Source organism: Pygoscelis adeliae, unplaced genomic scaffold (assembly GCF_000699105.1).
Source record: "Pygoscelis adeliae isolate BGI_AS28 unplaced genomic scaffold, ASM69910v1 Scaffold1072, whole genome shotgun sequence".
Lineage (NCBI taxonomy): Eukaryota > Metazoa > Chordata > Aves > Sphenisciformes > Spheniscidae > Pygoscelis > Pygoscelis adeliae.
In genome coordinates this window covers 48353-62067 of record NW_008824319.1, presented here as the reverse complement: position 1 = coordinate 62067, position 13715 = coordinate 48353, and the positions used below count along the sequence as shown (strand labels likewise).

Below are 13715 nucleotides of genomic sequence, written 5' to 3'. Positions count from 1 at the left end.
CTCCCCGATGGTGTCCTGGTTGAGCGGCGTGGTCTCCGGCATGCTCTGGTTGGGGTACTCCGGGGGGGGCAGCGGGGCTTTCTCCTCCTGGAGGATGAGGGGCATGCTGGAGGACGGTGGAGGCTTGGAGTCGTCCAGCTCGTCGGCAAAGATGATGGGCACGCCTTTCTTTATGAAGGTGGCCTGGTCTTCGATGGTCAGCTTCCCTTTCCTCTTCTTGCGGTAGCAGATCATGGCAATGATGCCGGCCACGAGGAGGATGGCGGCCACCACCACGGCAGGGATGACGGTGTGCAGGTACACGTCGTCCTCGCTGCTCTTCTCGGGGTCTTTGCCTGCTGCCACCGTCGGCGTCGCCTCTGAGATCACCCTTCCGTCCTTCGTCACGGGGATGAACTGGACGTGCCTGCAGCTGCCAGAGCCGACCACCGACACGTTCAGAGGCTTGAATTCGGGCTGCAAGACGTTGGAGAAAGCCGGGCTCGGCCCGCCAGAGTCATCCGCAATTTTTTTGCTCAAAGTCCGGATCTGCTCCCGGGGGCAGGGCTCCAAGGGCAGCGTGTTGTTCGTCCACTCCACTACGATGGAGCCTTTGGCGATGTCCTGCACTGTGATGGTGCTGCTGTTCCTGTCGCCAAATGCCAGAGCCAGCTTCTTCACCAGCATGATCTTCTTATTGATGTCGTTCACCACCGCGTTGTGGTCCCCTTCCAGCCTGGCCTTGAACTTCACCGGAGACTTGTCCCCGTGCGGGCGTTTGTGGACGTGGATTTCAAAAGCATCCACAGCGAAAAGCCCGCCTTTGTCAGTCGCATACATGAAGTACTCGTGCTTCCCGATGTGGTTGTGGTCCGGCATGCCGTACATGAGCTGGCTGGTGCTGTTGAACTGGACCCACGAATTCTCCTCTATCATCTGCTGCTCCTTCAGCTTCAAGGTCAGCTGCAGTTTGTCAGTGGTGGTATCTTCCTTGTCGTAGAAGGTATCTGACGGTATTTTAACCTCGAAGTAGGTGCCCTCCCATGCGTCGACCCTGTCGATATGGTTCGTCAGCTTGGGTGGCTCGTTTGGCTCCCAGGGCCGGGGAATCCCGCTAGCTGTGGTGCGTACGCGGGTCGGCGGGGAGGCCGTTGTCAGCTTGGAGATGGGGGATCTGGTCGTGCTGGGAGGTTTCGTCGGACGGGGCGTTTTGGGTCTTCGAGTAGGCCTTCGCGTCGTCGCCGTGGAGGAATCCGTCGTGGACGGCGTGGCTGGCTTCAGAGTGGAGACTCTCGGTTTCTTGGTGGTAGTTGTGGGCGGTGTGATGACTGCCGTGGGCTCTATGTACCCGGGCATCGTGGGGCGAATTGGCACGGAGACCGTGCCGGTGCCTTCTGCTACCCTGGTTGGCTGGATCGGTCCCAGAGTGGGTGTCTGGACGATGGGACCCCTTGTTCTGATGGTGACCGTAGGCTTCCTTGGCAGTGGTATGGGCTCCCGGACAGGGGGTGCCGTTGTCTCCGTGGGAGGCGCGATGGCAGGCGACGTCGGGGTGGGGACGATCCTGGTCGGCGGTTCTTGCGCAGCAGTAGTGGGCGGCCCAATGGCAGTCAAAGGCGTAGGGGTGGCGTTGATCTGCCGCCGCATCCTCTTTGGGAGGTGAGGTTTCTTGTTAGCAATGTGCCAGCCAACAACAGGGTAGCCAAGGCGGGCAGACATGGTTCCTTCCTTAGCTGGAGCTTCCACCTTGCTGATGTTGGGGACACTGTTTTGGCTCAGAGAACATCCCAGTTTCCATGAGAGTAAGGCCCCGTTTTCCACCACCTTCTTTGCATTTCCCGGTCCAGCCATGAAGGCCGACATGTCAAAGAGTCTGTTATTTACAACAGGAACCAACTTCATGTTATGAAGTTCCACCTCCGAGAAGCTTCTCATTCTGTTTAAGAGTTCAATCCTCTGCTTTGGTGTCATTTTGGGGAAAGTCCCTGGGACGGACAGATGAAGAGCGATGGCCGGTGCTGCAGGGCTGGGCAGACTGCGAGTCCTGGGTACCTCTCCCACCCCTGCGGCTGCAGGGAGGATTAGGCAGCCCACTGAAAGGCAGGGCAGCAGGGCTCACCGACATGTCAAAGAGTCTGTTATTTACAACAGGAACCAACTTCATGTTATGAAGTTCCACCTCCGAGAAGCTTCTCATTCTGTTTAAGAGTTCAATCCTCTGCTTTGGTGTCATTTTTGTTAAGTCGGCATCCAAAATGACAGTCAGGATAGTGACCGGCTCTTCCGAGCCACACACGAATGGCGCTGCGTCACCCGTGTCTTGGATGGCCACTCGCACCGACTGAGGCTCGTTGTGGTCTTCTTGGTGGACCTCAACGGAGAAGACGTTTGTGGTCTGCGGCACGTAGCTCCCGTTCGGAAAGGGCTGCAGCGTGGTCACCGAGATGTAGTGGACGCCCTTATCCGTGTCAAGGGGCAGCCCTTCCAGGGAGCTGCTCTCCGCATTCCAGTGTAACCAAGAAGGCAAGGAGTCCTTCCCAGCTTCGGAGATCTACCAAATAAGAGAGAGAAGGTGCCTTTAGAAGAACAGCATTAGGACAGGTTCTAACAGCAATAACACTTAATTTAAAGGATTAAAGAAAAAAAAATCTGAAGCGTAACAACTGGGGAAGGAACATCCTGGCCAGAGCGGGACAGCCTGTGTCTCCTTCTCTGCATGGTGGCAAGGACGAGCTCTGTAGGGTACACTGGTCCCAAAGGGCTTAAGGAGCCACGGGAGGTCATCAAGTCCTGCAAAGGTCCCTCGCCTGCAGGTACCAGCTCTCTAGCACTTGCTGTGCAACTACTAAGCACAAGCGGTTCATTTTCTCCGCGGGCAGAAGGGGAGTTCAAGCCACGGGGAGAGCTACGAAGCTATGAAGTTATGTGATACAGGAGAGCTGATCCAACAACTGCCCTCCTCCCACTCCCTCTTCTTCCTCTCCCATCCCTGCCATCTCGCTCCTTTCCTCACCTGATCACACCCTGCAAGCCCATTGCTCCAGCACCTCAGCAGAACATGTGTTTTCTCTGTTAACTTTCTGCTTCGTCCCGCTGCCCCCAGCAGCCAGGCTGAGCCGGAGGGGCCAGAAGCTGGCAAACTATCGCTCAGAGTCCCCTGCCTGGTTGGAGGACACCAGCTCTCAACGAGCAGCAGCAAATCCTGAGAGCTACGCAGCCGCTTAAATCATGGCGTCCTCTTGCACTGCCAGAGGAATGGCAAGCTGGGGACGAAGGAGCGGAGCAAACCCGACATCTGGTCAGCACAGCACTGCGATGGCCAGCGCGGGCAGGCAGGGACACAGCGCACGGGCCGGGGCACTGCTGGACATCACACAGGACAGCGCACCAGCCTGGCTTTATACTCGGAGTTAGCTTAAAATGAAGGATTTCACTGTCAGATAACAACTTGCTTCTGCAGACTAGAAACAATGGGCGGCCTTGGCCCAGACCGCAGGCACCTCAGGACTCCAACGCACTATTTACTACCTCTTTCAGGTCAACAGCAACACTTTTTGTTTGTTTGTTTTGTTTTTCCCACACGACTTGTGGCGCAGATTAGTGAAGCACGGCCCAAGAGCACAAGCCTCCCCTTGGAACTGCACGGTCCAACAGCAGGGGCAGCGTACGCAACGATGGCATTTCAATACGCTCCAGAGGAGGGAGCCGGCGGTAACCTCACCAGCTGCTTCCGCTTCCCAACTTACTCATTTGTGCCCTTCTGAGCCCACTCTCCTCTTCCAACCTCGGGTCCCCTGCCCAGCCAGCCCAGGTCCGGACCCTTCGGGTCCCCTGGCCATTTTGCTCTTGTGGAAAAGATGCTGGTTCTTTCCAAAACGTCACCAGCATGGCTGACACCCTGCCAAGGCGCTCCCCACCCCGTGCGGGGGAAAGCCACACGTGTCGGAGCCCTGGGCACTCCTGCCTCCCACCCCGGGCCATAGCCAAGGGTGGACAGACACAAACCCCCCAAGCCTCCTGTTCCCAGCAGCTGATGTCCGTCCGTCTGTGCTACAGCCGCTCACCGATCACGAAGCACAGCAGAGCCGCTCGGGCTGCACGGTGGAAGGGGTGACACTGCCAGCTTGGCAGGCTGTGACATTTCCTGGGGCTGTAGGTACCCCATGGCAAGTAACCTGAGCATTGCCATTTGGAAAGTGCCCCGGCTGGGCTTTCCAGAGCTCACCATGAGGTATCTCTCCCCACACCCAGAGCAAACAGGGCAATTTGGGGCCCACAGAGACCGATTTAGCAGCCTGGTCGAGGCTGTGGGCTTGCTGCAGTCCAATGCAGAGCCACGCTCCAGCTCTCCTCCTGAAAGGGTGCTTTGGTTACTCTGCAGTTCTGTAAAGCTCATACATATTTCATAATTTATCCAAACGCAAAGCTGGACGAGGAGCTTCACAAGGAAATCTGCCTGGCAGGAGTGCCCCCCCTGTCCGGCAGTGGGTGCAGAGATGGGGCCGGACTCGCCAGACCTGCCTAATCGCAGGTCCTGCTGGGGAAAGCCCCTGGGACGGACAGATGAAGAGCGATGGCCGGTGCTGCAGGGCTGGGCAGACTGCGAGTCCTGGGTACCTCTCCCACCCCCGCGGCTGCAGGGAGGATTAGGCAGCCCACTGAAAGGCAGGGCAGCAGGGCTCACAGACTTCCCCGCCGCTGTGGGTTTCGGCACACTCACTGAAGGGTCTGGACGCGCAGCTCTGTAAGGGTAGCGTAGGACCCAAGTCTTTTGGCGAGAGCAGCATGAGAAAGCTTTTGTGCAAGAGCCACAGAGGGTTTCGGCCACGACCGTAGGGGCAACACCCCCATTCCTCTCCTCTGCAAAGGATCAGCCCTGCTTTTGGCCAGCCTGGACAAGCTGGAGAGCACATCACGAGACACACACTGGGTACAGTTTATAGAGCAGAGTTTAAAGCTGTCAGCACAGCTTTTAGTTAACTCCTCAGCAGCGATGTCCGAGAGCAGGAAATTAAGATTCCTGCTTACACCAGACAGAGAAAGCCACCCCACAGGCCATACACCCTGATGTATCCCACCCGAACCAAGGCGCTGAGATGCGAACATCCTTCCACTCAGCTTTGCTCTTTACCCATGTGTCTGGCAGAAAACAGTGGGTTTTGGCAGCACTGCTGCTGCTCCACCGCAGCAAGAACAGGAGCTGCTTTTACCCCAGCTAGCCTGAAGGAAAACCAGCCCTTCACCTGAGAGGGGCACGCAGGAAACAAAGGACCAAATTGTCCTTCCTTGGCAGCTCTTCTGCCAAGAGAGGACAAAGGCAGGGTCTGATCCTGCCCAGCCAGAAGCGGGGCTGACCTGCACTTGTGTTCCTTCTTTAAAAAAAAGTATAATTTTATCACACCCTCTAAAAACCGAGATGCCAGGACAGTGCCCAGTGCAATCCAGCATTTACATTAGCAGGAGCTGGATGGTGCCACTTCTTTATCCCCTCGTGCCAAAATTAGCTGCTAACCTGCCCACTGGGGAGGAGGAAGAGCAGTGCTGGGCACACATTAGGAACAGAAACATAAGAAGCCAGGACAAAGCCACAGCATTACTGAGGCTTACACAATCAAGAAGAATAAAATCTTTAATAGTGAGTGGTTAAATGCACGCTGAATGTGTAATTTCAGGCTACATTTGGAACAAATCTTCCCCTTCCGTGCACTCTACAAAAGCCCTTAATTACAGGATCACACACTCCATACAGAGCTTTCCTGCGAGCCGGGGTTTGCTGCTGCTCCTTCCTCCCCGGGCACGGCGCATGAGGACACATACAACAAGCATTACCTTTAATCTTATGTCACAAGGTGATTCTCTCTTCAATCACGTATGCTCCTACGTTTGATAGCCAAACTCATTTGGGAAAGATGGCCAACCCCACGTGCAAAAAGGACAGTGAGGGAGGCACAGGCCAGTCTGAATATTTCTGCTTGGAAACCCATTTTTAACCTACGGTTTACATCTGAGCTCACGTTCTTAAGGGCCCACGCTAGAAAATGAAACTGCAGCTAGACAGATTCACACCAAAAACTAGGCTCTCCTGAAAAACAAAAACAGGCCAGGCAATCACCTACTGGGACAACTTGTTCTAGCAAGGATGCAACGGCTGCAAAACATTTATAAACCCACTTAAACTTGATTTAAAAAGAGCTGAGCTAGTTCAGCTGTATTCAACCTGTGAGGAGATGTGGACTGTTTCTAAGGGTTCTGCACGAGGTGATTCAGGAAATCAAATTTATGTGTATTACGCGTATGAAACCCATGAAGATGCTTGTGCCTCCCCTGGGAAAGCTTTAGGAAGGCAACAAGTCTTCAATGCCACGGCTCTGCTTTAAACAGGGCAGCAAAATTCATCCATGTTCACGTGACAAAGGAAGAGCCCCTCAAGATTAGAGTAGATAATCAAAGCAGTTATCGGGCTGAATAAACATACTTGTCCCTCAATGAATGATAACCAGCGGAGCCCTCGGCATGGGTCCGTTCTGGTCACGGTCGCTGCTGTGTTCGTGGTGGCATGAAAGCGGGAACGGGGAGCCCTGGACTCTGTTCTTGCAATGTTTCCTTCAAATATTGCTTCAAAGGGTATTTGTTAAGGCTATGCATAGTTAATGATTTGGGATCTCTAGTTTTCATGTAAAAAGTTTTCCAGTTTTCTATGTACGCAATAAATATCAGCCTTAAGCCCTGCCATTTCCCTCAAGGGGTCTGGTTTCAAAATAACTCTTCCGTTGCCCAAGAAACAAAAGGCCGCCTTTGTTTTCCCATTATTTGAGATAATTGCAAATGAATGCTTATCGGGTAAAGATTACACAAGCCTGGCAGCGTACTGAAGACCATTAAAAAATTAGCCATGTTTGCGATTTTAAATACATTCAGTGGTCTGGCTGGCTTTGAAGACCTTGTTCACAGAGTCCTTTCAGATATACATGGCCTGTTATTTTTAGGCCAGCCAAGAGCAGTCAGCTCATGAGAGAAGATAGCTCGGTTTGATTTGTTTTTTTTAAACTTAGATCTTAAAGCCCTGTAGCCAACAAGACAAAGATAAGCAAAGGAGCAGTGAGCAAAACTGCTGCCTCTGAGGGAATTCAGGCAAAACCCACATTCTTGCCTAGAAGAGTATCCTCTAATCCTCCAAGTATTTAGTCCTCCTCCTCCTGATGAATCCTCCAAAAAGGAGACAGGTACCGTAGGATCCTGCCACAGGTGTCCCTTTGGCACATCACTATGAAATCCTCCCGGCCCTGGAGGTATCCCATGGCATCTCCCCAGCCTATGCTGCCAGACCTTCCCGTGGGCAGCAGCAGCAGCCAGGGACTCTGCTCCTTCCTGCGCCCTTGCAAATCAGTCCTAAAAGTCCTGACTGCTTTTGGGCAGGGGTGAGCATGGATACTCCTGCAGCCCTGCCAGATCTCCCACCACTCCCTTCTCCTCCCCGTGTCCAGCTGTTTCTGAGACAGACCCCGTGCCAGGGATTTCATTTGGATTATAATTACTGATGAGAGTTTGCTGTATGACAGACTCCCCTTCTCGGTTGCTCCTTCAGCATTACCCTAAGCACACAGGGCCAATAATGAAAAATACCCCGGCTGAGCCCTCTCCACATCTGAGCAGAAGGCAAACTGAACTGTGCTCAAGCTGACTGAGCTAACCAGTGTTAAACCAAGTCTGCAGTGCTCAGGCTTCTGCAAGCAATTAACCAGTGGGCAGGGGAAAGAAAATGGAAAGGAAGACAATTCAAATGCAAATACAGCTGCAGAGAAAGAGTCAAACCTAAGCTGTTTGCCTGAACCCAAGCTTCATCTTAACCCCCTGCTAATGCAGCAGCACAGGGCAGTTTTGTCAGCAGAAGCAACAGGCAGTCTCAGCTCCAAACAAGGTATGTGGGCAGGCAGATTTTGGGCTGCCTTGTCCCACATGGGCCAGACAAGCGGTGGTAGAGACATGGGTTTCAGAGCCGCCCCAGCGCTGCTGGAACCACGGGCACTGCAATGATTCATGGTGCTGACACAGCCAACGAGGAGCCAAGAGAAACAATGAGAACATGGGGCTGCAGGCTCCAAGTCAGAGGATCAAGTCCTCTTTTGGGAGGCTGGCCCTGCCCGTGGGTCCATCAGGTGCATTTCTCTTCTTCACCGACACGAAGATGGAGCCAGTGACTGCAGGCGTGGGGTGTGCATGCTGTCAAGCCGTCCGGGCACCACTGCCCGGGCAGGTCCTGCAGCAGCAGAGGCTGCTGCACTGGGTCGGGGAACACGATGGCTCAAGGCAGGAGCTGGACAACCCTCAGACCACCACAGCCGCTTGTCTTTGGCCCCAAGGAACAGCCCAGACAGGGAGGCTTGCCTGTATGCAACCAGGAGAAGATGCGAAAAGGAGCCTCCAATCTTACATCCCCCTTCCTTTCCTCAAATACAGCAGAACCACAAACTAGGACATCAGACAGGTCTTGCCTAGAAACACAAGGCCCAGAAAACAGTGAAAGGAGGATGGGCACCTCTCAGAGCCTTCTGCTCGCTGGGCACAGCAACGGTGCCACCACACAGTGCTACCACACAGTCCTGCACTATGGGAAAGCTCAGTCTGAAGAAAGGAAAGTTGCATTTACTTGGCACAGCGAGCAGGGAGGAATCGCGGCACATGCACTTCCCTGCAGAGGGGACTGCGATACCTGCCAGAGCTTTTGGGTATCCTCAGCTTTTTGCCACATGCCTTGGACAAAAGGCACAGGAGCTCATGGACAAAAACAAGCTGCTCCATAATATTTCATGCAGATGCATCTGCCCCTGAAAGTCTAAAAACAGCCCAGAGACTTCACTGGTTCTCAGAAGTATGTTAGCCTCGGTGACCCGACTCTTCATTACCAGCAGGAGCTCACCACCTCTGTTGAGAGACCGAAAGCTATATAGGAACAGCCGGTAACTGGTGCTTCCTTTGTGCACAGGGTAGGTCAGGATGGTTACACTAATCCCACATTTCGGCTGGTCCCAGCGAAAGCCCTGCAAAGCTCTTCCTGCATGTCTCCATGCACTGAAGCTGTTGCCTTAGAAAAATCAAACCTTTCAGCTCAGAAGGCTGAGCTAAGGGAGAACAAGGCTGCAGAGGCTGTATCACAGGTCCTGGCCCTTGACTTCGAGTTCAAACTTCAGTCCCTGAAGGACCAGGCAGCAAAGCTACTTGAAGTAGCTGTTCTACTTTTACACACTCATGAAAACCCGAACGAGAAGTTTACATGTCTGCTGCTAATCTGCATTTTCCAGCCATCGAGCGGGCAAGCAAAGCCTCACGCACAGAAAGCAACCCCCCTCCTTTGCGGATGCAAGCACAGAGCTGCGCTGCGTGGATACAGCCTGCCCGAAGAGCGGTGCTTTGTCTCACCAACTTCTTTACGATCAGTAAAATGGCTTCGCAACAGCGCAGGCTGAGCGGCTACGCCCAGCTCATGCCATCCTCACATACTCCTACCATGACGGCTTCTTTTCCAGATGCGCCTCTGTGTTTGCTATAAGGGCACTATTCAGCGTCCCACTCTGCCTGCGCAAGGGAACACAACAGCTGTTTCACTGGGAGGTCACTACAAAACATTGAGTGTCCCAAGAAATCCTCCTTTCATCAGTCCATGCAAGCAGCTTGGAAGGATTTGTTTAGCCTTATTGTTGGAGAGGGAAGGCACAGCCCGCCCGCGCCAGGGCTGGGGTCAGCATGGGCTGCCCACACCCCGCTTTCTCCCTTGTTCGGGGGGCGAGCGCGGGGCAGGAAAAGCCTCAAACAGCTTAAAAAGTTCAGTCGGGCTCTTCTTTCAGCGTGACTTTTTATAAGCGAAAGGCCAAAGGGAAGCAAAAATACCACACAGCAGGGATGCCAAGTGCTGGGGGTTTAGTGCTGCCGCCGTGCAGCTAACCAGCCCTGGCAATTTATTCCTGCCATCAGCAGATTGCTGGAAAGCTGGCATTCAAGAGTGCGGCAAGGAAAGGCGAGCCGGATCCCGCAATCTCAGGTCGGCTCCTTCGCAGGATTCTCCTTACTGTCGCATTCCTCAGTCTCCCCGGATGCTCAGGGCAACAACCCGTAAAAGCAGGACAAAACACGGGAACTTCCCAGCCCGCCTGAAAAGCTAGTTTATAATTAGATTGAGTCACATTTTCCACTCCTCCAAATTCAGAGCTTGTTCCTAAGCGCACACTGAAAATTCCCTGACTCGGTCTCGCTGCAGGAAAAAGATAAGTGGCCCCCTCGTCCCCCCCAGCAGAAATCTTATCAGCTCATCTTATCGCTAAGATTGCGGCATGGCAGCTACGCAAAGCCCTGCCCAAGAAATCCTTTGCCTGGACCTGTTCCAGACGCTGCTATTTATCCCAGCATGCTCCCCTGTAAATAGCGGCTGTTGCTACACCTTCTGGTTAGTCAAAGTCCAGTAAAACTGGGGACCCTGGGAAGGAGATGAAGCTCACATGCTTCAACACAGAGAGCCTTTTAAGATACCCAACCTGATGACACAGCCCCTCAGGAGCACTCTTTGCTTGTCTTCCTCCTTTGAGAAATACCACTATAATAAAATTCACATTCAGTCAAAACTCTTTGAAATAAGGATCATTGCAAGAGAAAAAAAAACCCAAAACAACAATACCAGTGTTTTTCTTCCCTGAAACTCAGCGTGTCCTGGCACTGCAGGCTGGTTGCTGACATCCAGCCCTTTGCTTTGGGGTCAGAGCAGGGCTGAGGCATGCAGCACAGCCCTGGCAGCAGGTACTCGATGTCAGGACTCCTGCAACCCAGTCTCCGCGGATCCTCTTTATAAAACAAGGTCCCTGAAGTCTGATGAGAGTAAAGCTGTTCAATAAAAGCCACTTTAACAGATGGCAAATAGAACAACCATTGGAAAATCAGGCTCCTGCTTGGAATGCAAGACTCCTTTTTGCCCAGATTAATATCCAACATTCCGATAACCCCACAAACCTGCTGCATAGCTGCACCGTGTAAATCAACTACACAAGTTAATTCCGTTGTTCTAATCACTTTGCCACCAGCTATGTTTGCATACAGCGACAGCTTCTTGGGGCCCCTGCTACGTGTTTAATCTGTCTTCCCGACAAGCCCTGGTGAGACCATGCACTTCAAAACGAAAATAAATCGGGAGCCAAGACACAGCCAAGGACAGTAAGACTTCGCTGTGCTCATCCGAGAACTTCTCCTTAGCATCGGCTAACGAACCTGAGCAGCAGATATGCTCTGTGGGATCCATCCCATACCTAACACTCCCAGGATGAGGGCAGGTCGGCAGCTTTATGTATCTTCAAGGAAGACACAGCAAATCACCCGCTGGCACAGGGATGTGTGCCTTGGGAAGCAGTGCACACCAGGAGTTTCTCTCCTTCCAGCATACTTTATAGATCCACCTTTAGACAAAAGCCATTAAATTGCATGCCTTTATATACTGTGGGCATATGCAGGATATTGGACCGTGCAAGGGCTCAAATACCTTGTGGGTACACTGGTATTGGAGGGAACTGGATTTATCCCTGCGTCCCAAGGGAAAGGTGCAGGTATTGCCACAGCAATGCCAGGTAGCGACTATATTTAATACTCTGATCCAAGTGCAGTGCCTGGTGTTTCTAGAGAGGCGCCTGCAGCCCAGATGTCTCCTGTTCACTGCACCCAGCCTAGAGAAACGCCATCACAGCCTCTAGTCAGAAAGCCCTTCTCGCAGACTTGGGAGACACCAGATGCTTTCTGCAGCGGTTTCTGCACCAAGTCAGATCAATGACCTGCATGCAGGATGGAGGTAATCACCACGTAAATGCCGTCCTTTGTGTGTTTTTTCTTTCATGGGCCAAGGCCAGTGTCAGCTTTCCCAATTTGTGGCAGGGTATCGTCACCGGTGGGATGAGTGGAGAGCCATGCTTACTGCGACAGCCACCATCCCAAACACTGACAGAGGTGCTATCCGTGTTAGTGCCACTGTCCTCACCTTGATTATTTGTGTCGTCACCCAGACAGCGATGGGAGGCTTAGGTTTTTCATACAAGAAAAATGGGACAGCCTTAGAGACAGGACTAGCAGACCTCAGAGACCAAGATCAGCACTGCAAAATTAACGATCCCGCACCTCGCCTAATGTCCTCTTCTGGGACCTCAACAACTGGAAGCAGAAAAAAACCCGCAGACCTGGGTATTTCAACCGATGGCAAGACATCTGAGCCAAAGTAAGGCAGACATGGAAAAGCAAACAATTGTATCAAACAAGGTTATTTACAGAAGAGAAAAGGAAGTTTTGATGCCTTTATACGAGGCTCTGGTAAAATTTCATCTAGAGTATTTTCTGTAGCTGTGGTCATGCAAACATAAGAAAAATAAACTCAGGCTGGAAGAGGTGCAGAAGACAGCTGCAAAGATGAGGAGCGGAAGGGAAAGCTTATTTTATGAAAAAGACTAAAGAGGCTGGCTTGCTTAACCAAATAAAATCAAGACAGGGGAATATGCCTGTCACTTATAAATACATAAAGGAAGTAAATATTATGAAGGTAGAATTGATTTAAGCTAAAGGGCAGCACATGTAAATACTTCTAGCCATCTCTAAATTTAGGCTAGAAGCTGCATTTTTAATCAGAGCAGCCAAATTCTGGAGCAGCTTCAAATGGAAGCGGCAGGAACAGGATATCCACCTGGTCTTTGGTCTGAGCATGATCTGCTCTTCAACAACAGGACAAAGCTGAGAGGTAAAGGGTCAGACTCCGCGCAGCCTTCGGTGGAAATGGGATAAGGAGAGCATCAGCCAACGACAGCCGATCATGGTGAGGGTACCAGCACCAACGCCCCCAGTTATCCTGCTCCCAGCCAGCGTCTGCCAGGAGCTAGTGGGAACCTGCACACCTTTGCACTACCTGTCTGCACGGCAAGGGTTTTGTATGATATGTGGAGATCGGATGTTTTAGCCAAACTCTTGTAAAAATGCCAAGGTTTTGGTGTCAAATGCAGCAAGAAGGGCTGCAAGGTGCCAAGCAGCTGTTAATCCTTTTGGGAAGGCACAAAAACTTTTCATTTCTAAGACACCTTCAGACACCAGGAAAGCAATCTTGCAGTGAGAAGCCTTGCTGTAGCGAGGAAGCTACGGGACAGCATCTGGACTGAACTGCCACCAAATTCAACAGCTGAAATACCTGCAAGCTGCAGCCGCCCTTCAGAGGACACATTAATGCCTGAGCAAGGCACCCGCCCAGCAAGACAAGGCACAGGCAAAGGGAGTTTCTAGTTGCCAGCCATGAGTTACAATGGGCACAAAGCCTTGTGGCCTCTGAGCAATGCAGAAAAGAGGCTCTGAAATTAAGACACAAAGTAGGTTTTTTCTACTACTTTTCTGCACGTCCACCTTTGTATCTTGAGTGCGTTAGAATAAACTTGCTTTTGTACTTAACCATAAAAATCTCACCTGTTCTCGAGCAGCTTGGGGGTGGCAGGGAAACACTGGCGACTGCTCCCAGGAGCACATACCTGATTACACACAGAGCCCACATATCTGTGCAGGAGTGCGTGCCTGCGAGGCACTCCTCCGCCACGCTGCAGATGCCTGGCGTTGTTTCCATCCCACAACCAAGTTTGCAGAGAAAAGTATTTTGTCTACAGCCGGCTGGAATCTGCTAACAAGCAGGGAGAGGATCTAAGCAGCAGCTTCAAGATGATCCCCACCACAACACAAACGGA

At 52.3% G+C, this 13715-nt stretch overlaps 1 protein-coding gene across 1 annotated transcript in view; it reads right to left on the bottom strand.

Moving 5' to 3' along the window:
• The window catches only part of DAG1 (dystroglycan 1 (dystrophin-associated glycoprotein 1)), a gene marked incomplete at its 3' end in the record, with an annotated part of 51697 nt that continues 37982 nt past the window's right edge, over positions 1–13715 (bottom strand). The window contains exons 3-4 of the mRNA XM_009319033.1: positions 2159–2530; positions 1–1896 (exon numbers count right to left, since the gene is read on the bottom strand). Coding sequence (XP_009317308.1) covers positions 1–1896; positions 2159–2530 — 2268 coding nt within the window. The remainder of the gene's footprint in view (positions 1897–2158; positions 2531–13715) is intronic.